The 27,319-nt window shown below is 42.6% G+C and overlaps 1 protein-coding gene and 1 pseudogene across 2 annotated transcripts; both read left to right on the top strand.

Moving 5' to 3' along the window:
* Window positions 1-2,215: 2,215 nt before the first annotated feature.
* Window positions 2,216-26,171, top strand: olfml3a (olfactomedin-like 3a). Of its 2 annotated transcripts, none has more exons than XM_036007813.1 (3): window positions 2,216-2,402; window positions 20,286-20,595; window positions 24,448-26,171. In XM_036007813.1, the coding sequence occupies exons 2-3, from the start codon at window positions 20,292-20,294 to the stop codon at window positions 25,230-25,232; spliced, it is 1,089 nt and encodes a 362-aa protein (XP_035863706.1). In that variant the 5' UTR covers window positions 2,216-2,402; window positions 20,286-20,291; the 3' UTR covers window positions 25,233-26,171. The 2 variants fall into 2 exon arrangements, with proteins under 2 accessions (XP_035863706.1, XP_031146427.1); XM_031290567.2 differs by lacking the exon at window positions 2,216-2,402 and adding an exon at window positions 16,666-17,139.
* On the top strand, window positions 10,477-16,893 carry LOC116043696 (annotated as a pseudogene).
* Window positions 26,172-27,319: the final 1,148 nt, after the last annotated feature.

The raw sequence follows: 27,319 nt of genomic DNA on the forward strand, positions 1-27,319 counted from the left end.
TCTCCCACTCTTTCCTCTTTCCTCACCTTTCCTGCTATCTTAGGGACTGTATGAAACTTGTCCGGGTGTGGAGGTGATGCTGAAACTCCACAGAGTTGTTATTAATATTTTTTTGGACCCTGCCCTTGTCTTCCTCCGTCCCCCCAAAAAAAAAAAAAAAACTGCAATACCCTCCCCCAACATACGTCAAAAATAATGCAACGGTAATGAATTGATTCAACTCATTTCATTTCACAACAAAGAATTTAACAAACCTAAATGTCATGAACCATCCAACCTTTCCAACATCCATATGCATTAAATACATGCATCACCAATACTCTCTTCTAAAGTTATTTGTCCATCTCAATAGCTGTCATCTCCGCAGAAACAATTAGCACACCCTCTCTTTATCAAAAAAAAAAAAAAGAAGAAAATGTTCACAACCCTTTCCCTTTTCTTTTGTTATTATTATTCCGTTATTTTTCTCAGGGACAGCGCATATTCCAAGAAACATTACTGTAAATATGCCAGAATAAGCCAAGGGGGCTAGTTTTCATCCGTAGTCCCTGGCCCAGGCAGCGCTGCCTGGAAGGCACTAGGATTAGGCAATGGTTATGGTTAGGGTTAGGTGCCTTGAAGTCAACAGTCGCAGCGCTGCCTGGAAGAAGACGTTGGGGGCTTAAAACACCATTAAGCGACGTAAGCCGAACACACACATTGGCAGCAATAAAAGCAGAGTAAAATACAGTTTAACAAAGCAAAAACAAGAAATGACAGATATCCAACCCCCACCTTACCTCCAGCCTGATAATGCCAACACGTCCTCGCACCTAAACGACAGAGTAGGCGGATTTCCAATGACTCCTAAAACGACATCTATGACTGTTCTATTTACTGCCGCACGGTGGCTGTTTTAAACGTGTGGCCATAACATGTGACGTAACGACCACAGTTTTATGTAGTTAAAGGACAAATCCGGCGCTAAATGAAACTAGGGGTTAATAACACATGGGTACCGAGTCGACCGTTCTCTGGGATTTGTTTTCATGCTAATCAAATGTGACCAGTTTTAGCGCAAACCGCTAATTAGCTTATAACGCTAGTCGTCGGGCCACTGGTAAAGTAAAAATAAATCGCTATTTCTATACCAGGGTTAGGGTCGAACCAGTCGAACGACGAACGCCGTGCAACCAGTAACCAGTAACATAGCTCAAGCATGGCGTTCGTCGTTCGACTGGTCATAACTGTTTTCCCAAGATGGCGATGAAGATCTTTTTAATAAACTGTCTGTACACTTACAAAGTTCTCAATGCTTTGGTTTACATGTAGGGACCCTCATTATGCTACCGTGGAAGTGTGGTGCTATTTTGAGCCTTGTTAGTGGTATAGAAATAGCGATTCGTTTTTACTTTACCCATGCCGACTAGCTTTATAAGCTAATTAGCGGTTTGCGCTAAAACTGGTCACATTTGATTAGCATGAAAACAAATGCCAGAGAACGGTTGACTCGGTACACGTGTTATTAACCCCTAGGTTCATTTAGAGCCGGATTTGTCCTTTAACATTGTGAAAAAGAACTACTTAAACTTGGGCGACAAAAATACTTAGTTAGGGTTAGGAAATCATGGTGGACTGCCTTAAAATGAGTCACGTAAAACTACTAAAATGAGGACATAACTGCATCACGGACTAAGGTTCGTAAAAGTCGGTTTTACTTTGTCACCTCACTTCCTCATTTGAAGAGGTCACTGCTGCGTTATTATGGATCCCACGTAACAAGTCCCGCTCTACGAAGCAGCTCGATTGGTTGGGGTTAGTCATTGACCTCGAGTGGTTATGGTTAGGATAGCCGATTGGTTAGGGGATAGCACCTGAACAAATCGGGTTACGTTACCTCGCGTAAGCATGGACGCCTGGCCAATAGTAGTTTGTGAATACTATTGAAGGGAGGGTCTTGCCTAGAAGTTGCGTGGGTTCCATAATAATGCGTCACTGCCTTACAGCAAAAGTAAAAATATGGGGAGTTATAAGCTGCTTGCACAATAATCCTATACAGTGGTTTTCTGGGTGAGGACAGTCAGGATGATGTTTATACAGTCCCCTTCCTTGCCCCTGTTTCAAATATTAAACCCTTATGTCTTGTAACAAAGAATAAACTTTTTTTTTAAGCTAAAGAAATCTTTAAAAAATTTTGAAATTCAGCCCCCCCCCTTTTTTCTCCACTCCGAACCCCTTCAGATGCCATCATGCAGACAAGACGGTGGGCTCTCTCCACTCCAAACAATCACCATTAGGTAGGCCATGACAGAGATTTTCCACACCGTGCAACGGACTGAAACAGCTGCTGACAAGCCCATATCTCCCAAGCCTTGCACCAGTCTGCCTGGATGCTCTGATGGGGACACTGGTTTTCACATAAGGTACTCTCAGGACATACGTCAAGATGACTGCCTGATAAACAAATACCTAATGGGCTTCCTACGACATTTGATTTAATTTAACCGAGGCCCGGGAACTGATAAATTGTTTCCATCCTGCCGCGCCATACTGTAGCTAATTGTAGCTGTTTATCAGTGCGATCACGGCTTTTAACCTTAACATGAAGCAATGGATGTCATGGTTGATGGAGTGGAGTTTTTTTTTTTTTTTTTTTGCTTTATAAGAGCCTTGCGGTAATTACAACTATGGATAAATCGCAGGGTAGGATGCATTCATACTTTCACTAATCCAGACATGGAGCCACTTAACATGTAATTACTTTTTATAGAAGAAGTATGCCCCGTTTACATGCACTCGAATCATTCAGCAAAAAGTAAAGACGGATAATGTGGTGATTTTCACAAAGATAACTACTCTAATCAGTGTTGAAGCATGTTGCGCAGAGCCCACATGATGAACTTGAGCAATTAGAAAGTGTAAATGACTGTGCTCGTCTGCAGACTATTACCTCCTTTTTATTGCTCTGGTGTTGACAGTGAGAAAAACGTATGTGCCCATGATGTATGGTGGCAAAACATTGCAGTTTTTATTTTTGATGAAAAGGGTGCTTACAGGTGGGTTGCAAGTGGCTGCGACAAGTCCCCCCTCCCCATGCTTACAGGAAGAGGAGGCCGAGCCCCATGCATACATTTCTGTTAACTTCATAATTTGGCAACCGTAATGTTTGAGGCATTTCACTCAAGTGAGTCAGAGTGGAGCCTTGTGCCAGAGAGGTGTTGGGTTTGAGTGCTTGCGGTGTTCAGAATGAGGCGGAGAGCGTGAGGTGACATGTTTTGCTGGTATAGAGGATATGGGAGATACTCCTGTAATGAGTGCTTTGTGAGATAATGGTATGCACGAGCCTGCCCCCTGCTATGTTTCCCCACTCTGCTCCAGAGGCAGAAACGGCAACAAGAACAATGCTGAAACATGTCATGTGGACAAGCTCGAGACGCATGTGGTGCTTGAGGAGTGGCTGGCAATGTAATCTAAATTTTTACATGGCACATGACTGTGTGCAGCTATGTTGCATTCAATAGCACTCCAAGTACTCCTGACAAGACACCTGATCAAAAATAGACATATTTAGTACACTATCTCCCATACAGGTTAAAGGATAGGTTCACAACTTTGAACCAAAACTCATGTATGCCCATATGTACATTGAAGCAGTTTGTGCTTGCTAATAATAATAATTCCTCCTGTTCATACTGGCCATCCACAGTACACATTCTGTGCAAAAATAAAGTTTATTTTGTATTCATTATCAACATTATTAGAGCAAGCAACATCTGCTTCATATGGGCATGTGTCCTGTTTTACAATAGACTTCAAAAACTGTGCACCCATCCTTTAAACTACTCGATATAATAGTGTGTGTGTGTGTGTGTGTAGAGAGCAGCGTCTAGACCAAGAAGCAGTATGGCTAACAGCTGTGTGCTCCTGAAAGGACAACTGGCTGTGTGACGGCATTTCCTTGGATATTCTCTCACATACTGCGTCTTTATTTCCAGCGGTCAAGCTCCCATTGAAGCGCCCACCATGGATAAATGCTGCTTTTGTCGAGAGTTTTTTACCCCTCTGAGCAGCTGTCCACAGCCCCTCAGGCACTCCTCTGCTCAGAAACCCAGGCAAGTGCATGTCGGCTGTCAGGCCAGAGCCAGAAATGAACATTCAAGTTGAGAGACAGTTTTCATTATAGCGCACAGGCCAATTTTAGATATCATGATGAAAAAATATTTTTCTCAAGAAGCCCCTGTATGCAACAAATTAAAACTAAGACACACCTGTGTACTGTGCGTACTTGATGTGTGTACATAATGCATACCTCATTGAAATCGGGCTTGGATACACCTCACACCTCAAACCATTTCACAATTCCTGGTAGTTACATGACTCACCGATGCTCCGTGGATGTTCCCAAAAGTTGGTTTGTATTCACAGTAAGCCATTAACTTTCCAAGGTTATGTGGCCAACAACACAAACACCGAGATCCACCGTTGGAACATTTTTTTTTTTTCACTGCAAATTCTTGGCATAAAAAGACAAAAATAAAAATTAAGGATTTTGGTTAAAGGCTACATAGGTTAACAAATCTTTGGATGCAGAAAAACATGGCTCTCAGTGGCTGATTAAACACAGAAGATGCCATGAAGCCATGCAGAGCAAATGTGTCACTAATAAGGCCTTGACTTTTACCTGGACTGACAGCCGGAGAATGGGCGGAGAAGGGCTGGCTCCACACTGCTCAGTCAGCCAGAATGCCCCCAAACGGCAGGGCTAACGCAGGTCAAGTGATTTGGCGCCTCGGGTGTATTAAAGCTTTTTACAAGGGACTAAAGGATTTATGTTGCTTCACCCATTCGGTCTGTGCTTTTATATGACCTGGCACTGGGCTGCTAAGTTTTCTCTCAATCAGTACGAAAGGGTAATAAAAAAACGTTGCCTTTAACGGGTGTTTGGTGTCTGACGCCTGGTGCTAAGGCAAACACATGAGATAACATGAGATATATATATACACACACACACACACACACACACACACACACACACACACACACAAACACACACATGCATGTAGATGCACACACATTCATAATCCCAGTTTGTTTCACAGTTCCATCTCTGAATGTATTAGGCTATTTAAAAAAAAACATTTTCAAGGAAAATTATTCTTCATTAATTACTTTTTATTGAAATATTTTTATTGAGATATTTTACCCGGAATGTTGTTAGGAGACCCCAGGCCCTTTCTTTTAGAGCTCCAAAACCATACTTAACGTTGTTTTATCAGCTCAGGACTTAATGACTTTTCCTAGTTTTACGAGAATTACCCCTTCTAAATCTCAAAAAGTCTATTTGGATTTCCGTTTTTGGAGTTTTATAACGGTTTGAGCATAAGAGGTGTACCAGGGAGTTTAACCTCTCTGTATATATATATTTGTGATATTCCACTCAATCATTTCAAACGCACAGTTTTGGATGGTTATGACTATTTGACACACTCTCTGTCATTGGCTTTTAATGACTCTTGTTGCCCCCTAGTGTCTCGCCAACCTGTGGCACCCACCTTATCAACTAAATGAAGTTGAGTATTTATTGTGATGTATTGATTAGAAGTTTGTGCAATACTCATTTGAATTATGCTTGCATGTCTAATCATATTTAAAAATGTATTTAGTTTATACATATTTATACTGTATATGTCCCTTATTTCCTTCCTATTGGTATTCACCTGAGAATAGTCTCTATCGATGACGTTTAATTTCCTGGATTGTTCAGGTGCCGCCGGAAATTCCGCCGGATGTCACTAATTTCGGCCGGATGTCCGTCACCTTCCGCTTTCTTTGTGTTGGAATTCTAAACTCCGTTGGATTTATGAGGACTATGGTTAACTGCTCCTCAGATCTCTGCAGGGTAAATCCAGATAGCTAGCTAGACTATCTGTCCAATCTGAGTTTTCTGTTCCACGACTAAAACAACTGTTGAACGTACACGTTCCACCAAAACAAGTTCTTTCCGGAGGCTATTTTGCAGTGGCACCGTGGCTCTGTCCGGTGGTAGCGCCGTCCAGGACGATTGTGATTGGTTTAAAGAAATGCCAATAAACCAGAGCGCGTTTTTCTCCCATCCCAGAATGCTGTGGGGTCTAGCCAGACCTTCCTCCACAGCACTGTGGAGGATGGTCTGGCAATACCAGACTAACCTGAGAAAGACCTGCAGTTGGTTAAAACATGGCTAATGAAATTAAAGGGAGCGGTAATTCCAGTGTGCTGGTACTCCTTGTATTGGAACTTTATAGATCTAGTTTCTATCTGGCACCTATACAGCTGAGGTTTTGTGAGTTTTACAAGCCCAGCTTGTGGCAAAGAGAAAGGTTATCACTTCAATGCTTTCGCACATAGCAGGAAAAAAGTAGTGAAAGGAAATAAAAAGTTATTCTTTCTGATCCAAGACACAAGTGGTGGAAAGTAACTAAGAACATTTATTCAAGTACTGTATCATTTTGAGGTACTTGTGGTTTGCTAAAGTATTTCCATTTCCTGCTTTAGAGGGAAATGTACTTTTTACTTTACTACTTTGATTTTACAGCTGTAGTTACTATAGCTACTTTTCAGATTGAAATTTTACTTACACAACACACACGATAAGCTTACAAAATACAACACATTGTTAAAGATCAGGCCAGCAGTTCCCAACATTTTATGGATTGTGACCACTTACAAAAAAACTGTCTAATCAGAGCCTCTTGTCATGTGTCAGATGTCTATGAGTTGTTAGCAGTTCCACTAAAAAAGACATTTCCCCTCTAAACCTCTCAGTTGGTTTCATTTAAATGTTTGAGGCCCAGTGGTGGGCGCCAGAGATTTTCTTTTGCTGGTGCTATGGTGATTGCTCAACTTTTCAGTGAGGGTGCACTGAAATTTAAGGTTTCCCATGCATGTGCTGGTTGCCACAGCTTAATTCCTACTGCAACACTTACACACATGCGCACATACACAGTATCCACTCCACGACAGTTACAATTTCATTCTGTTGTAAACACAAGGCGAGATATTCAGCATAATAGATACAGATGTAAGGTTCAAAAGCCTGCCTAGTGCCTACGTAAACACACTTCTGAATATCACATTTCGCACAATTATGCCACAGACAGTGCTAGCACACAAGCAGCAAGCAACAGACACTAGATCTACATCTGTCCAATCTGAGTTTTCTGTTGCATGACTAAAACACCTTTTGAACGTGCACATGTTCCACCAAAACAAGTTCCTTCCCGAGGCTATTTTGCAGCAGTGCGGTGGCTCCATGCGGAGCTTAGCGCCGCCCAAGACGATTGTGATTGGTTTAAAGAAATACCAATAAACCAGAGCACGTTTTTCTCCCATCCCGGAATGCTGTGTGGACTAGCCAAATTGGCAAATTGAGACTACCAACACCTTAGTCTCGCATTGCCAGACCTCCGCAGCACTGTGGCTACACCACACATTCATTCTGGGATAGGAAAAAATATATGCTCAGGCATAGGGAGGTTTGCATTTTTTTTTAAAAACAATCACAATCGTCTTGGGCGGCGCTAAGCTCCGAACGCAGCGGCAGTGGATCTGCTAAATAGTCTCCGAGGAAAAAAAACGCCACATACAATATTAAATGAAGTTCTTCAAAACTCGCCATTTTCAGCGTGTAGCGTGCTAGCTCGAAGTTTGTTGTTGTTTCCCGAAGTGAACAGAGTTTGAGAACGCCAACACACATCGATTTGGCGATTGATCCAGACTACCAACACCTCAACTAATGAATCAACAGTATTCTGTTCCATAGACTGAATGTTATATGAATGAGTATCGCAATACAGATATATATATAGATAACCATAAGAAATTTGGAGGGACTCGACCTCTATGTTGGGAACCACAAGACTAAACTACCCAACTGCATCTTAAGTAATTCAAACTAGCTGCTAGTGAAATACAATAATATGTGCCATTTTTCTTTAGAAACAGCACTTTAAGTTAATCTTGTTAATGATACTTTTGTGCTTTTACTGAAGTAGGATTTTTAAATGCAAGACTTGCAATAGAGTATTTGTACCTTGTGGTATTGATATTTTTTTTTACTTCAGTAAAATATCTGATTACGTCTTCCATCACTGGTCCCCTTTTGACTTTTTCACAAAAAGAGAGATGCTGCCATCTTGTGGATAACTTTGCAAAGGAACCATGCACAATAGTGTGTTAGTGAAGCTTCCCACAGGAGGACATGTCTGTCTTCTTTCCCCCTGAATAAATGGAATCAATGAGTCCCACCCTTGAACAAATGTCTGAGCAAATGTCTGTTACTCCCTTTCATTGTGCACTAGCCTCGAGCTAAACGGTTATGAGGCTGCAATATGCTGATGTTTAGTGGAACATAATAAATCCTGATTGATGCTTTGCCCTTTGATCACATCACACTACTCAATGGTGCAATTAAGCCGGTAGTTAATAATAGATTAGAAATCTACACTGAGTGGCAGACAGCATGAGACGCATGCTTCAAATCGATCTAGCAAAATCGAGGGGAAAAAAAGGATGAAACTGTAATTACTCAATCAATCAAGAACTATGATTGAAAAAGAAAGAGCTGGGGCATAAAACACACACACACACACACACACACACACACACACACACATCAATGCTCTCGCCTGCCAGCTCCAGACAGGCAATGTGTTCCAGATTAGATCAAACTCCAGGTTGCCCATTTCGATTTCTAAAAGCAGCTGTACACAGCACTTTGTTACCATGACGACACTCAAAGTCTGGTCTGCTGTCTGTGGTCATAAAAATAGACAGGGGGTTGTTTGCTCAGTTCAGGACTTGCAGAGATGATAGTGGGCAGCAGACAATCAAAGAAGAGCATGATTAGAGCACGGCCATTAGCTGCTGGAGTATCTGCCACCACCGGCCCTTCATCAAACTAGGATGATACATCAACAGGCTGCCAGCTTTAAACCTCTCTGGCTTGGTTTGTTTCCTGTTTCCTGGAGTGTAAACAGCCTTCACCGTTCATATCGTCTGTTGTGACATCGGTGAAACAAGGGTGGGGCCAGAGAGGTGGCCAGGGATGGATCATTTGTAGTTGTTTGGTGTGTCTTTTAGTCTTCAGCAAAACGACTACAAAGAGCTGTAAAATGAACACAAAGAGACATAATACTTCCAGCAACAGCAAAGAGACACAATAGGCCCACAAAGAGATGCAAAACGCCCACAAAGACACGCAAAACTACAGAAACGAGGCACAAAATGACCACAAGAGACACGCAAACCTCTAAGAGATGCAAAACGATTAAAAAACAGATAGAAAGAGACGGAAAATGACCACAAAGAATTGCAAAACGACCAAAAAGAGACGCAAAACGTGTTTGCATCATTTGTAGTTGTTTGGTGTGTCTTATAGTCTTCAGCAAAACAACTACAACGAGATGTAAAATGAACACAAAGTGACATAATACTTCCAGCAACAGCAAAGAGACACAATAGGCCCACAAAGAGATGCAAAACGCCCGCAAAGAGACACAAAAACACACAAAACAACCACAAAGAGACGCAAAACGTCCAGAAAGAGATGCAAAACTACTAAAAGAGAGACAAAATGACCACTAATAAAGAGAGGCTAAACGTGGCTGCATAATTTGTGGTGGTTTTGTGTCTTTCAGTTTGGGTGTATTGCTTCTATGGTGGTTGGGCCTTTTACATGTCCGTGTCCAGGGGCCCATAATCCCTCCCATGTCTGTAGGCTATATGGAGAAAAGTTTCTATGGCCCTGGGGTGAAAGGTCAGGCGTGGTCAGAGTGTGATTGCCTGTGTAATCAAACGCTCACGCACTGCTGCCCCTGCACTGAGCATGATCTACAGCACACGCTGTCCGCTCACACCAGTGCAAAGCAATCTCCTTCCAAGCAGCAACGAAGTGGTATTGACTAATTCTAGCTGTCAATGTGAGAGGGGAGCTATATGTTCGAACCAATAAGGCAGATCAACCGTGGGCATGCAGTCTGTGGTTGCAGTGAAGCCATTAATGTCTGACATTTGTTTAATGGAGCAAATACGCCACTGCAAAGGTTTTTCCCCTTAACTTTTAAAAAAAAGTGCTGTTTGGTTCAAATTCAACAGTTTTCTTTTACCATCTTGATGTTATCATAAAAATGCTTTTTTGGACTTTTTCCTCCAGAGAATTCTGACATCTAATTTTACTATCTTTTTATTGAATCACTTCCTATTACCTTGTGGTTTTGTTCTATTACGATGATGATCATTCTATTCATCTTTGTGTGTGTGTGTGTGTGTGTGTGTGTGTGTGTGTCGGTGCGTGCGTGCGTGCGTTTGTTTTTGAGGGTTGATTAAACTCTATTGACCTTATCAGCAGCAAAGGAAGTGCTCTGACTCCACTATTTTATCTTTTAACTTTAACAGTTTGCGGTGGTGGATGGGTCAAACATGCAAGGACTTTAGTCAGACTATCACTGCACAACCGACATGGCGCCTGTTGTGTCAACGGCGTGGGTGTACGATCGCCAAACAATGCTGCTGAGCCGATCCTCCGTGGGGGAGTGCGGTGACGGATGTACCTGGAGTAGTACGGGTGAGTTTGCAGCCCCGTTTGTATGTCCGTCTGTCTGTGTGCGGCATGGAGAGGACCTAATACGACCTGCGAAGAAAGTGAGGAAAAAGGGCAGGGAGGGAGGTTCATCTGAAAAAACTCCTGAAGATGGGGGTCTTTGACTGCGACTCCAGACCTTCATGTCTTCGTTCTGTCTTCCCTGACGTCCCCAGGGCTCTGGTCCCGGTGCCCTGGAGAAAACCTACCACGGGTCGCGGTGTGCGTTCCGTGCATCTGAGCCTCTTTCTCTGCTTCAGGTGCTCCTGCACCGCTCAGAATGGGTTTAATACATGCCCGTTCAATTGCAAACAAGTCTCTTTTGCTCAGTGATTTATTTACTTCCAAAAACATGGACTTCATGTTGCTCACAGAGATATGGCAACGGGATTTGGAATACTATCACTTGAATGAGCTCTGTCCTGTGGATTGTACTTTTATCATCACGCCAAGACTCACGGCCCGTGGTGGAGGTCTTGCTGTGGTTTTTAAAAAACATTTTATCTGCCAGTCAATGAGCGCTGGCACGTCCTCTTCTTTCGAACTACAGATTACTAAAGTTAGTCATTCAAATACATTTTATTGTATTTTAGTTTACCGGCCACCTGAGCCAGCGGCCTCTTTTCTTACTGATTTTTCTGATTTCTTATCATCCATCGTTAAGCTGGACAGAGCGATCATTGTTGGCGATTTTAATATTCATGTGGATGATGATACTTGCAAAAATGCTCTTGAATTTGTAAATATCATTAAATCTTTTAATTTTACTCAGCATGTCTCTTGGTCCTACGCACAGCAAAGGACATACGCTTGATCTTGTTTTTTCTCATGGTTTAAATATTAATAATGTTTGCATCGAAGATGTATTCGTTAGTGATCACAAATGCATCTTATTTCATCTTGTTTATAATGACGATCCTCTGCCTGTTAAACGAGCGTCCTGCTCACGTTTGATTAACCAGCTTACTGTTGAGAAATTTTCAGCCGCATTTGACTCAAGCTCGGTTCTTATTTCGAATGATGTGGACGCCTGTGCACAGGCGTTTAATAATCATTGCACCCTGCTGTTGAACAAAGTGGTGCCTCTTAAAATTAAACAAATTCCCTTTGTTAATACATCCCTGTGGATTAATGACGCCATTCGCAGCTTGAGGCGTGTCTGTCGGAGAGCTGAGCGTTTATGGAAAACGACTCGCCTCCAAGTCCATCGCCTGCATCTTAAAGAGCTATTAATAGACCTAAATGAAATGATCAAGGGTTCTAGAGCCTCTTATTTTACTAATCTGATATCTGCTTGTAAAAACAATCCGAAAGCTCTGTTTGAGACTATTAACAACATTGTTTCCCCTGCTGAATGTATTGTCTCTGTGTTTTCAAATATTGACTGCAACCACTTTTTGTCTCATTTTGTGGACAAGGTTAGAGCTGTCAGGGCAGGCATTGTACCTTCGATAAACCCCCATATAGTTACCCATCAGAGACTTTCAATACTGGATTCCTTATGCCCCATTTCCTTGAATGATATCATTAAGCTAGTGGGCTCGATGAAACCTTCCCAAAGCCCTGGTGATATTTTACCCACATCTTTGCTTTTAAAATCCATACATCTACTTGCCCTTGTTTGGTTTCAATTTTAAACTTATTTCTTCAGCTGGGCCAGGTCCCTAGCTGTTTTAAGCATGCTTTTGTTCAGCCTATCTTGAAAAAGGAACAGTCTAGATGCAGCTTTGTTTAAAAACTACAGGCCTATTTCTAAATTGCCTTTTATCTAAACATTTTTAGAAAAGGTTGTTGCGAACCAGCTAAATAATGTTTTGGATTCTCATAATATCTTTGATAAGTTTCAGTCTGGCTTTCGTAAAAACCATTCAACTGAGACTACTCTCCTTAAGGTCTCTAATGATATTTGGATGGCTGCTGATGGGGGTAAATGTTCTGTACTGGTCCTACTAGATCTCAGTGCAGCATTTCATACTGTTGATCATTGCACTCTGATTGATAGATTGAAAACAACTGTGGGCATTACTGGATCAGCTCCGGATTGTTTTTTTTCCTATCTTTCAGACAGGAGTTTTTCTGTGTCTATAGGAACATACATGTCAGACTCTGCTCCTCTGTCTTGTGGTGTGCCCCAATGGTCTGTGCTCGGCCCCCTGCTATTCATTCTGTATATTGGTACACTATATTGGTATACTGTAGGATTGTTATGCTGATGACATCCAATTATATTATCATTTTGCCCTGATAGGCTAGACAAACTCTCCTTGTTGCACAATTGTTTAGCCTCCATTAAAAAATGGATGGCAGACAATTTTTTGCAACTAAATTCAGACAAAACTGAGGTGATGATCTTTGCCCCCAGACAACATTACCCCTAAGATTAGGCAGGCCATTGCGGCTCTATCATTGTCTGACTGTACTGTTATGCGAAATCCAGCTGTCATTTTTGACAAATCTACGTGTTTTAACAGTCATGTGAAATCTGTGGTTCGTTCCTGTTTTTTCCATCTCAGGAACATTGCTAAGATTAGATCTCTGGTTTCTAAAAAAGAGATGGAGATGCTTGTTCATGCTTTTATTTCTTCACATTTGGATTAGTGCAATGTACTGTACACTTGTTTAAACAAATCATCCATGGACAACATGCAAGTTGTACAGAATGCAGCAGCAAGACTTTTATCTAAGACCAGCAGGAGATTGCACATTACTCCTGTGCTTAAGGCTCTTCATTGGCTACCGATTGGTTTTAGAGTGTATTTTAAAATTTTAATCACTACTTATAGAGCCTTGCATGGCCAAGCTCCCTCTTACATCCTGGATCTATTGCACGCACACACTTCTGGTCGCTCTCTGAGGTCTTCAAGCCAAGACCTTTTAACTGTTCCCAGAACTCGTTTTAAAACAAGAGTTGATCGTGCCTTTTCTGTGGTGGCTCCAAGGCTCTGGAACTCTCTCCTTTTAGCCTTGAGAGCCTTGGATTCGGTGGAAACTTTTAGAAAACACCCAAAGATACATCTTTTTAGACAAGCATTTAATTAGCCATATGGTTTTGTATTGTATTTTATGTGTTGTTGTTTTGTTTTTTTATTTGATTTTACTGTAAAGCACTTTGTGACCCATTTTGTCTTTGAAAGGTGCTATATAAATAAAGTGTATTTACTTACTTACTTACTTACTTCCTAACATACAGTGTGAAGGGCTGGAAGCTCTGGAGGAAAATAAGACTTTCGATGAGAGAGGCTCACCTGAGAGAAGCAGACAGGGTTAGAGCACATAATCCACTTGCCTCCCTTCCTCGCGTCTTAAGCCTGGTTCACACGGCAGGATAATTAGGCCGATTTTAGCCCCGATTCACCCCTTCCGACAATCTTAAGGATGCTCCGATTATCGTAAAATAATCTGATCAGATATTCCTGCCGTGTGTGGTGTGTTAAGACTGCTCTTGTCTGCTCGGAAGGACGTCGGGACTGCTCCGATCTCAAATCGGGGATATCCAACATGTTGGATTGTTTTGGCCCGATTTCTCCTCGCGTGTGGTGTCCCCCGGGGACAAACGAGCATGCAGCCTGTGGACTGTGGCGTGTAGCCAATCAGAAAGCGAAGTGACGAGGCGGCGAGGAAAGCACCGGGAAACAAAATCATGCATGGCGCACCAGAAAGTCCGGAGATAAGTATAGCAAGTATAGTCCATGCTCGCGTGTCTCCACTTCTTTGACCATCGCCTTTTCTTTTGATAACGTTTTTTTTCGGTTAAAAAAAACTACAAATTATCGCCACTGCATCCTCTTCGTCCGCCATGATTGCTGAAGTCACGTTTGATCTCGAGGGATTTTGCGAGATTTCCCGTCTGACCTGGGAATGCTCGGGAGTCAAATCGGTTCGTGTGTGATGTGTTGATTTTGCCGTGTGCTGCGCACCACACACTGTACGACCAAAACTGTTAGACCCGTGATTTTTTATCGCCGTGTGTGGGGTCTCTCAGGATTGGAAAATCGGCCGACAATTTTAAAATCGTCCCGTGTGAACCAGGCTTTAGTCCGTCCCACCGAGGAAGCGAGAAAATGAGTTTTTACAGGAATGAGACGTCCTTTACTCTGAAGCGTCACGTGAATTTGTCAGCTGTGTGGGCGGAGTTAGCAACGGCTTTCAGCTGCACTCGTGTATCCTCGATCAGGAGCGAGAAGCTACATTCCCAGTTCCCCAGACCTATTCATTGCTGTTCTCTACCTGTCCACTAGATGCCCTCAGACTTTTCCCCGACTCCCCCGCCCACCTGCTCACCTGTTTCCACTTTCCCTCGTTAGCCCTGCAGTATATAAGCAGCCCATTTCAGCCCATTCCCAGCCAGATAATCAAAGTTGCAAGGTTGCCCTTCTTTTGGAATCTAGCCTCTGAACCATGCATCTTGTATCTGGATGGATCTGTCTGTTTGCCAGAGCTTTCCCTCTGCGCCTTCACTGCTGTCCTGTGGACTCAGTATTACTCTGTTTGGACTTGCCAGTGAGCTTCATACCCTATGGCTGCTTCCCAAGTCTCTTATTTGATACCTCCTCGCTCCTTGCTTGAACCAGAAGTTTTTCTGACCCTCCTTCCTGAAGGCCATCTCAGAGCTCTTATTTCTACCCCGAGGAGCGAGGATGGAGATGGGAGGAACTGAGGAACTATGAGCAAGGATACATGAGAGCAGCCTTCCCGGAAGCCGTGCAGCTGAAAGCCGTTGCTAATTCCGTCCATACAGCTGACGAATTCATGTGACGCTTCAGAGGACAGGACGTCTCAGCCCACTAAAACACGTTTCCTCGTTTCCTTTCTCCTCGCATCATTTCTACGGAGCCCCGGAGGTGACATGGAGGAAAAAAAAAAATCAAAGAAAAAAAAAAAAAAAAAAACATGTACTGGGGGCAAACACTAACTCGAGATCTCGACTTTCAAACTTGAGATCTCGAGTTTGTGATGGAGAAAAAAAAAAAAGAAGAAAAAAAAAAATATATATATATAAATAAAAACACGTACTGGGGGCAAACACTAAACTCGAGATCTCGACTTTCAAACTCGAGATCTCGACTTTCAAACTCGAGATCTCGACTTTCAAAGTGATCCAGTCCAGATGTCAGCAGGAGGCGGAGATTTCCGGCCGGGGGCAGCGTGTCCTCCCCCGGGCAGGAACACAGCTTCGCCTCGTTGCTGCGCTGGTCCCCCAGTCATGTCCGCCAGACTCCCTTTAAGAAACCTGTGATTTAAACTTCTGCAGCCCTTCAGCCAGCCCAGCAGTACGTCCTGGGCCTCCAGCTTCTTGGTGTCGGTTTTGGCTCCCAGGAAGCAGGCAGTGAGCTCCAGATCCTGCAGCCGCAAATGGACTCTGCTGCCCCGGGGGAGCGGCTGTGTTCCTGCCCGGGGGAAGAGACGCTGCCGCTGGCAGCTTCGCCTCGCTGCTGCGCCGGTCCCTGCTGATCCAGATGGGACCGGACAAAGACACAGTGGTGATCGGGAGGATCTTCCACGTAGTCCAGGACGACCTGTACGTCGATTTCGGCGGAAAGTTCCATTGCCTTTGCCGGTGGCAGGCGGACGGAGAGGAGCTATTGCGGTGCGGGGCTGCAGAGTCCGTTTGCGGCTGCAGGATCTGGAGCTCACTGCCTGCTTCCTGGGAGCCAAAACCGACACCACGCAGCTAGAGCCCCAGACGATACTGCTGGGCCCGCTGGAAGGAAGGGAAGCCCGGGAGAACCAGTACCAAGCTCTCGAGTTTAGTGTTTGCCCCCAGTACGTGTTTTTATTAATATATATATATATATATATATATTTTTTTTTTTTCATATCATAGTGGCGGGGTCAGGGTGTCCTCCCCCAGGGAAGTTTTGAGCATCAACGACTTAATTTCCTGTATGCGGATACACTTTTATGCACCAATTTATGGGGGAAATACCTTTTATTTAGCCTATGTAAAGAAGAAAAACACAAAATATATCAAAAATATAATGGAAAGTATGTTGTTGCGTGTCATTGGGCATTTTTAAGTGGGTATATGGAAATCCTGGAGCTTTCTTAGTGGGTATACTGCTTATACCTGCGTATCACGTAGACTACACCACTGCAACAAACACCAACATGCACACATGCACAGAGTTGAGTGGAGCACATTCACTTTCCAAGGACAGAGAGGGGTAAGAGGCACAAGGCTCCTCCCTGAGAGTTTGTGAAAACATTCCAGCAAAGTGAGAGCGGTCAAAGAATTGGAAAGTCTCAGAGCGGCCTCTTACTTTCTCTCTATCCCTCTCACCTCTTTGCATAGGTAGTTACCCTGTATACAAAGTGTTTATACAGTAGATTGCGTGAAGCTCTGAGGACCGTTCTGGGAGGGGAAAACCTGAAGAAGCATCTAAACTCTGGACAAACAAAGAATCTGAGCTGCCCCCATTGATCTGCTCACAATGAAGCCGGTGTTTGTCCTCCTTGTTACCACCGCCTGGACTTTCACTGGAGCCCAGTATTACTATCAGGGGCTGATGGATTATCTGGAGAACAGGTTGTCAGCTATTGAGGTAAGAAGCAACACCCCTTTAAATGATTGATAATAATTGATCAATACACTGTAGTATTCCATGAGTTAAGTGACAGCACAAGTCGCCCTGGATCAGAATCAGGTTTTACTGCCAAGTGGGTTTTCACATAGTGTACATGGAACTTACCCTGGTGCCTTTGGTGCATAACAATAAACATATAGTGAGACAAAAGAAAAGTGCTGCAAAAGTCAAGAATCATAATTATAAAATAAAAAAAAACTTACAAGGAAAACTAGACAAAGAAATATGTCAAAATATTGACAATGTGCACAGATAATAATCCCCCCCCCCTCCCCCCCAAGAAATACAAGTTGATATTTTTGAGTTCCTGATTACTTTCTTTTATGTGAATTTAATGTCTTAACCAATGCAATCCAATTAATGCAATCTCTGCCCAGCTCATCAACTGTGCAGGGGCCTCTGAGGGAATATCAGTCGCCAGTGCATGCAACATGCCGTTTCTGTCCGACAACATTACAATTTCTTCAGCGTTTTAAGACAATGACACATCAGTAATGAGTACAAGCTTAACCTTTGCTGCTTTTGTGTAAAACGTTCCAACATCCTAATAGAAAGATGTGTTCTGCAAAGGGATGAAGCTGTGTTGCAACGAAGTGCCTCAGGGAAGCTATCAAATTACTGAGACTTCAGTATTGTGTTTTAAACTGGGGTTGTGTAAAGGGAAGACTTTTGCTTTGCTTTGCTTTGCTTATGATATGAAATGCAAGATGATTACATCTCTGGTTGCCTCGGTGAGTAATTTCTCTCATTTCAATAATTATTTTAATGTATTCTTTAGGAGTATATTTAATTGATTCTGAATGTTTCCTTTCATCCTCTGTGTGGCTGCAATGCAAAAATGGCAATCTTAAAGCTGTTATCCGCATGAAATGAATAGTCTATTTACAGCTAAATCCTGCTCTCTTCACCCCCCTGTGGTTTCCCTCCATGCAGTCTCAATTGCAATATGCTGGTTCAACTTCTGCGTTGATATGAACACAACAATTCATCAAGCAAGTTTTCATTGAACTTTCATTTCCATTTGACCACAGGCCCACAGCAAGCAGAGAGGGAAAATTAATCTGTGGCGGAGGAGACAGTGGAGAAGGTCGTCAGTTATTACATCTCGCTCTGAATAATTTAGATGTCACTCGGGCTGTGTCCATCACATCACTGAGAAACTGTATTGTGTTTGGTGATGGTGATGAGGCTTTGATTAAAACAGGAACATCTTACTTCCTGAGATTTGTATTGGTAGGCAACAAGATGAGTCTACAGCCACACTAGCGGCTCTGGGAGGCTGACATATGTGTATATATATATATATATATATATATATATATATATATATATATATATATACACCATCTTGGTTTAGCATATTAACAAGCTAACATTTGGTAATTAGTACTTAGTCTCGCATAGCCAGACCTATCTCCACAGCTCTGTGGAGTAAGGTCTGGCTACACCACACATACATCTTGGGATATGTGAAAAAAAAACTGCTTACAACTCATAGACATCTGAAAGCATGACAAGAGGCTCTAATTAGATGTAAGTGTTCACAATCTAAAAATGTTGGGCTACTACTGGCTTAATCTTTAGTCTCGCATTGCCAAACCTATCCACCCTCCACAGTGCTGCGGAGTATTTCTGGCCCCTCCACACATACACTCCTGGATAGGAGAAAAAAACGCTCTGGGCTGTTTGCATTTCTTTAAACCAATCACAATCGTCTGGGCGGCGCTAAGCTCTGGACGCAGCGACGGTGGCTCTGCAAAATAGCCTCAGAAAGGAACTTTGTTAGGTGGTACATTTGCACCCCGCAAAAGAAAACGCCACATACAATATTAAATGCAGTTAACTGTTCACACAATACAGTAACATGAGCTATTTAAATGGATACATGGTTAAACCTCATTTGCTCTTACCAGTGTATCGCCGTGTGTACTTTGTCCACAGCAATCCCACCAATCGGTCCCTAAACGTCCCAGTTAGAGAGGAAATGCCGTGAACATAATCTTAGTAAATCTTCCCTGAAAGAACCAAGCAGGCCTGCCTTGTTGCACGATCCAAATTTTCTTCAAAACTTGCCATTCTTAGCATGTAGCTTGCTAGCTCAAAGTTTGTTGTTATTTCCCCGAAGAGAACGAAGTTTGAGAATGGCACTAAACACAAAGTACAGCCGAGCGTGATGAGAATGTCAACTGAGTTTTTGTGTAACTGATGCTTTGGCCACTTGGGGCATGAGAAACAAGTTATGAAAGCAAACAGCTTATTTCCACATCCAGCAGTTATTAGCTACTGTGGTCTCTAACTGTGGTTGTCTGCTGTTTGGTTCTGAGCAGGTAGTGTACAGTAGGTTTTTACGATACATCTTCTGGGAACCATGAATGCCCATACAAAATGTTGTGCCAATCCTTCTTCATGTTGAGATATGTCCCTGGAAAAGTAAAAGCTTTGACCTGCTGGTGACGTTAGAATGGTCAAAGGATCGCTAAGTTCAGCAAGATTCATCCTCCGGAGATCGTGAATGTCTGAACAAGATTTCATGACAATTCATTAGTTGTTGAGATATAGAGCCTAGGGATGTCAATGCTGGTTCACCACTTTGGTCCAGACTGAAATATCCCAACTACAAGATGGATTGTCATGATTACATTAGATTTTTGGCTTTTAGTGAAATGTCTCAACAACTACTGGGTGTATTTTTATAAAATGTGGTACACACATTCATGGTCCTCTCAGGATAACTTGGAATAACTCTGGTGATTCCCTGACTTTTCATATAGCACCACCGGCAGGTTGAAATAATATGTTGTCCAATACTTATAACCAAATACCTGCAAAACTAATACTGCAAATACTTTGTGTTTAGTGCTAATTGGCAAATGTTAGCATGCTTACACAAAACACAAAACATGCCTAACATCAGCATGTTAGCACTGTTATTGTGACTATGTTAGCATGCTGATATTAGCATTTATCTCAAAGCACCACAACGTCACAGAGCTCTAATATCTTAGTCTTGTTGCTGGTTCGGTTACTTGAGTAAAAAAACAGCGGGAAAAAAATCACCCTACAGTTTATTCTAACACTTGTGTTGCTGTGCTCATGTCCGGTAGGACCGCATGCAGTTGTGGCATGAACAATCCCATCGCTACCACACAGAGATGCTGGATTTCAAAAAGCTAACTGCCGAGGCCATGAATGGGCTAAGGAATGAGCACAGCGTGCTGTTCAAAGACCTGGAAGGAGCTGCAGTCAGAGTGGACCGGATGGAGCGAGAGATGGACTACGTGGAAGCTCAGACTTCCCCTCGGGCCTGTGCGAATAAAGCAGACAAGGTGGTGGAGCAGGGAGCCTGGGGGCTGGAGAGCAGAGGAGAGGAAGAGCAGGAAGAAGACTGGGAGGAGCTGCACTCCAGAGTCTCTGGTGAGCTGCTGCAGGGAAGTACATACACACTTCAGCCAAACGTCCTGCGGGATGGCTGCGTTTGATCTTTCTTTTTCATTTATGACAGAGCCCTGGCAGAGTCTGAAGCTGCGGAATATATATATATATATATGGATGGATGGATGGATGGATGGATGGAAGGATGGATGGATGGATGGATGGATGGATATACAGGGTTCCCACACATTTTCTTGGATAACATTTCAAAACTTTTTCATGACTTCTGCAGGACCCAAAAATAAATTTCCATGATCATTCACAACGTATAACACAAACATAATAGTATAGTATACTTTACTCCAATGTTAATTATTGTATAAAAATAAACGGCAACCTTTTTCAGTCTCTAAATGTTCATGTGTACTTTAAGTAATTCAAAACTGATGACACTGTCATTACATTGTCCTTTTATACATATAAAAAAAATTGCTTTACAAACACTTTTATCAGTCTGGCCCTGGCTTTTCAAGCATGAGGGGAAACAGAACCAATTGTACTATCAGTGTATTCTTAGTGTATTTCATTATAAACTAATTTCTGAATGTGCTGTAAGTCTGAAAAACAATGTATGGAGCCTACATATGTTATCATGTCATGCTCTCTAATGACATATACAAATTGTAATCGGTCATTAGAGAGCCATGAAATATTACATGTACACTTGCCCGGTATCATTCAAACATGTCAGACTCAAATTATAATTTTAGCTATAGCTGGCATACATGGAGGGAGAGGCAGAATGCGGGGAGAAAATAAAGAAGCGTACGTGATGGTCAACAAAACGTCACGCATCAACGCATATTAGAGCTATGTTACGTCAACAGCTACAGACAATAATATGTGGAAGGTTATCAATGGAAGATTACTGTAACAATTCATGTCATTAAACAACAAAAATCCCATGATTTTTCCCAAACTTTCAAAGACTTTACTAATTCCATGACTTTTCCAGGCCTGGAAAATTAGATTTTGAAATTCCATGATTTTTTCCAGGTTTCCCATAACCTGTGGAACCCTGTACATAGTATACGTTGTATTTTCTATAGTTAATTTTAGCATTACACATCACACCCCAGCTCTAAACCACCCCTTCCGCAGAAAAGCCATGCCTCTGGAAAATGGGAAACAAACATGGGGCTGTTACAAGTCATTTAACGGAGTGCTTTGAGTCAGTGGGCAGGCATGTTTTTCAGGAGAAATGTGACTTGATGCAACTCATTTCTTTCAGCAGAGCTACTCCCCTGCTTGCGCTGTTTGAGCACAGCATTTGTCTTTATAATCTTCAGATCCCAAGGCGTGCTGCTACGAACAATGCTGAGATATTTCTGCTGCACTGAGTCATTGTATAATACAGGGTCTTATAACCCTTTTTAAAGCGTGATGGGTGAAGCCGTGACATTTTGAATTCCATGAAACACATCTGCCTTTATATCGTCAGATTTGACTAAACGTGCACATTAAGCAAAAGATCTATATTCTTAATTGGCTCCAAAAGCTAAATCTCTGATGATGGATCATTAAATTCCTTTGGTACCATTTATCCGACTCTGCTTACAAAACCAAATGAAACAAATATTGATTTCTTTATTATTTACACTGACTTAACAAGCCAATCAATAACTCATGAATTCAGAATTGATGTGGTAACATCATAAACGCTCCGCTCAGAACCATAATGCCGGTCACGCTCTACATAATCAAGGGAGATTTTCTTTCATTCAGATGTTTAAATACAAAGTGGATGGTGGTATACTGCAGAGCAGAGGCTTCTCTGTATTAGTTTTTGTCTCTGAAATCCCCTGTGCAATTTGGGGCTGTGTCTCTGCAGAGAGGAGGGACAGGAAGCTGCCCTGAGGTCAGCGCCGTTACTCTCCGAGCTCATGTTCGCTCTGCACACAGAGCATCATTGTCAAGTGACCCAAAACGAACTTTACCGCATTGTAGCAAGCCATTTCAGATTTCTGAGCATGATGTTAATTTTGCTCCAGGACACAACAGGGGGGACATCCTCTTTGTTTGTGTATTCATCTTGTTTTACAGAACTCATCTTCATGCTGCCTGTGTGCTGCACTACTTCCTCACATTATGAGTCTGTGTGTCCAATTTCCCCCTGACTGGTTTGAATTTGCCTAATTTGGACAGCCAGATATTGACCGCTGCAGGCTGCTTGATGTTTTCTAAATGTCAGGTTGCAAATACACATTTCAACTGAGGAATGGCAGTTTACTAAAACATGCCAATGGAACTAATTGTGCCAGCTGGGAGATAGAAATCTAAATAAAATTCTTATAATTATGTTAACTTCACACCTGTGAAATATTTTGTATAATAATTGTGTCATTTTTTCACATTACGTAGACAAGACATGTAATCTGAGGTGCAGCCATAGACTGTAAAAACTAACGACGAAGCTTCCGGGCCGTTAAGTGAAGCCAATGAGGAAGTGCCTCAAAGCTGAGTTCTCTCTAATTTCCAGCAGGGGGACGACTCTACTGCCTCCAAAAAGAAGTCAGATTCTATAGAAGTCTATGAGAAAATGGCCCTACTTCTCACTTGATTTATTACCTTAATAAACACTTTCATAATGAGTTTACCTCTTTAGCGTTTAGCTTAGCGCAGAGCCATTGCAAATATTTGACATTACCTAAAAATTCAGCCCTTTATAGTTCTTTAAAAACTTGCTAATGGAGCTAATTGTGTGAGGTTTGAACAACTTCTGGCTGCACAGCATGAGTTTGTACCAACTGGCCTATTAGCTGGTCCGAGGGGTTTAAGACCTGTTCTCTTCATGGTTATTTGAGAGATTTCTGTTCTTGTCTTGACTGCTTGTCTTGACCGTGTTTTTGTTAAATTAAAGAACTGTGCCTCCTCTTGTGCATCAAACCATCCTCCATACAGCCATTTTCCAATCGTAGTTTAGAACAGTTTTCATTTAGCACAATATTGTGTACTCTATAGAGTAAGTAGTCCATGATGATAGATAGATATATTCTGATAGATATTTCCTACCTGACAGAATGAGCTACCTTACTTTTAACTACATATTTAGTGTAAAGGCTCTGACACACCAACCCGACCGCCGACCTTCGGCAGAAAAGGCAGTCGGACTGACTGCCTCCCCGAGTTGGTTAAAAAAGTGCCTCGGAACACACCGAAACGACGCCTACTTGAGCGTACGTTCTGCGCGTGTGCGAGCATAATACGTCTCCATAACAGCAGGCGGCGCTAATCTGTATTGTTGCCAAAAACCAGCAGCTGATTGGATGAACGCGTCACGTGGCTCTGTTTTTTCCCGAATTTCAAAGCTAGACCATAGTGGCGGCTCGTTTGGAATACGATCTCGTATTTTACGAAGATAGTTCACTGAAACGTGTTTCTGAAAAAGAAATAGGCCATGCAGTTGCTGAATCTGTCTTCATTTCAGATCGACAACGGTCAGTTTGAAAGATTTTGGTCAGATTTTGAGAGGCGTTAGTCACGCTCATCCCGCTCGTCATTTCCGGGTTAGCACTCCACCAATCAGATTGGTAATTGAGTCCGACTGCCCGCCTTCCGATTCAACATGTGAAATTGGCCCAAATGAAGGCCAATTCCGTGACGACGGCACGGAACACACCGGAAAGACTCGAGTTACTGACCTCGCCAGACTGTCCGACGGCCGATAATCGGGTTGGTGTGTCAGCGCCTTAAGTAGTCCATTCTAATGATTTCCTGCCAGACAGAATGAGCTACCCTACTTTAACTACATTTATAGTTAGTAGTCCATTCTGATATATTTTATCTGACAGAATGAGCTACCGTAGTTTTAACTACATCTCTCTCTCTCTGCAGATTGTGTGGAAATCATCTCTGGCATCAGATCAGTCAAGATCCTGAAGAGAGTGGGCAGTCCCAAGGGCATGTGGACCAGAGACCCCAGGTCGTCCAAGGTTTACGTCTTTAACGAGACATCCGGAGACAGCATCTACCAGTTCAACTCTGTACGAGACTTTTCCCGCTCTCCTGGCGTCACCAGCAGCCGACAGATCAGGCTTCCGTCTGAGTGGAGCGGCCCCGGCAGCGCTGTCTATAACAGCTATTTGTACTACATACAGCAGACGGCCGATATGGACATGCAGGTGGTTAAATATGACCTGCTGAGTGGCTCGGTGACAGACGTCGCCATGTTCCCCGTGGAGAGCCAGGCTACAGTTTACAGCCTCAATCCGGAAACCGTTGCGGACCTGGCAGCAGACGACGAAGGCCTCTGGCTCCTGTACGCCAACAGCGACAGTGAGCCCAACATCAACCTCGCAAAGATGGACCCCGCCACGCTCGATATAGAACAAATCTGGGACACCCGGTGCCCACGGGAGAACGCCGAGGCGGCTTTCGTAGTCTGTGGGACCGTCTATGTCGTGTACAACACCCGCCTGGCCAGCCGATCCCGTGTCCAGTGTCTGTTTGACGTCAACGACATGGTGATCAGCCAGGAGGCTCCCCTGATCTACTTTCCCAGGAGGTACGGAGCCCACGCCAGTCTGAAATACAACCCCGAGGAAAAACAGCTCTACGGCTGGGATGACGGCTACCAAATCATTTACAGACTGACTATGAAGAGGAAACTGCTGGTGTGACAGCAGGGACGTTGTGTCATGTTGTCAAAAGGCAATGCTAAAGAACGGAAGCAGTACATTTACACATGCTTTGCCAAAAGTCTTCCAGCAGCCTGCAGACTCTTCATTCACTTTAGATTGAATACAGATCACCCATAACATTACACATTTTTAAGCAAATGAATCCGCCTTTGAACTATTATTTATTCATTTGATCCTTTTTTTTCTTTTGTGTGTTTATATACCAAAACAAACATGAAAATGCCACTCGGTTTATTAGAGGCTGTCAAGTCTTTACTTGATATGTGGTGTTTTGCGTCCTCCCCTCATTTTATTTGACCATTTGATTTGAGATGACGAAATCTAATTGCCTTTTTTGTGCCATAGCTGCTTGTTAAGCCACCGGCTGCGTTCTCATTATATGCTGTCTTTTATTACCACAAAACTCACAGCCATTTTTTGCACGAGTCTTTTAATCAAAGCAAAGACAATCTCACCACAGAACCGATAACACGTCACACCCCATGGGAGGACAAAACAACAAACTCTTTCCTCTGTTGATTTTCAGACTTGTTGAAACAAAAGAATGACACTCTGTGGCTGAAATAATGTCTGATATTTCAGTTTTACTTTATTACACACTAGGTCACTCATATCCAGAGTCTTGAAAATGATCTAGGAACTCATAATAGACTTTTTGTTTTTGTCCCAACTAACAACTGTTGATGTCAATCACCAGAACATCTTCTCAAACATTTCTATTATAACAAATACAAAATGTTCAATAGAAAATTGGAAATTCAGAGTTATCATAACAGTTGGAAGGGATACAAGATCATATCAAGAAACATTACAATATTAGGCAAAGCTAGAAGGTCTTGAAACTGTTGATTTAACAGGTTTCTTCTACTATGAAAACACCACATTGTCAGAGAAATATATGACCGTTCTAAAGCACGTTTCAAACAAAAAAAAGGACATCATTATTCAACCACTTGTTTCAACACTAAAATAAGACATTAGAAGTCTATGAATAATGCCATTAGAGAGGAATTTCACCATTAAAACAAACCGTGAATGAGAGCAAATTTCAAACTGTCACATCTGTGGGGGGGGGGGGGCTGTGAAGGATTACATCAAGCATGAACGATAATGCACTGACTCATTCTTGCTGTAACAAGCGCCAATTCGAGAACTGCCACTGCTCTGTAGGCGCTGACCTGTCCGCCCATCAGCTGCCCCCGCAGCCCCTCCCCCGTCTCAACCTTGCAAACACACACACACACACACACACACACACACACACACACACACACTGAGGTACTAACTTGCTCGCTCTGGGAGAACGTATACCCATGAAGGAAATGGCTAAAACAGATCCGGCTGGGTCTGCTGAATACATCTGTTCAAGTCTTCATGTCTGGCTGCCAATTTCACACACACTGTGATGTATAAAATGTTTGTCGTACAGTAGTTTGAGCCGTAGTATCACTCGTCCTCTGTCGCTGAATGAGGCACCAGAAGTCTAGATCGATCTGAGTCACGGCCAGGAACCTTTTGTAACATATCAGATTTGAGTTGCTGTGGGCTGCTGTTGAGATAATACGGATGCTATTCAGTAAATGTTCCCCATATCGATAAAAGACATGATGTGTACAAGCCGCACTAACTAGAATCTGTAAATGTTTCCTCGCAGTTTTCCTGCCTGACTCCGAATGCCAATTAACAACAAAAAGAAACTACCACTACTGGAGGGTAAACTGGAGGAAGATCACGTAAATAGCAACCAAATTGTTATGTTTCATTTCTCATCATAAAGATATATGGAACCTCCATTATGTAATAGGTTTCATTAAAAGCAATTGGTGCATTACTGTTTTTCTTTGAAGCACAGCAACCCAGGCTTTAACTGAAATTTTGTGCATCTTGAGCTAATAATATGCAGGGATCCATTAAAGGAATGGAACTGGTGCAAAGAAACCTGATACAACAGCGGTGCTGCAGCAGTCTTTTGCTTAATCACATCAGATAGCTTCATTTACCAAGCATCTGGATGGCAAATTCAAACACACAGTCTCCCTGTACAACAGTATGATTAATGACAGGAT

Source organism: Sander lucioperca, chromosome 12, assembly GCF_008315115.2.
Source record: "Sander lucioperca isolate FBNREF2018 chromosome 12, SLUC_FBN_1.2, whole genome shotgun sequence".
Classification (NCBI taxonomy): domain Eukaryota; kingdom Metazoa; phylum Chordata; class Actinopteri; order Perciformes; family Percidae; genus Sander; species Sander lucioperca.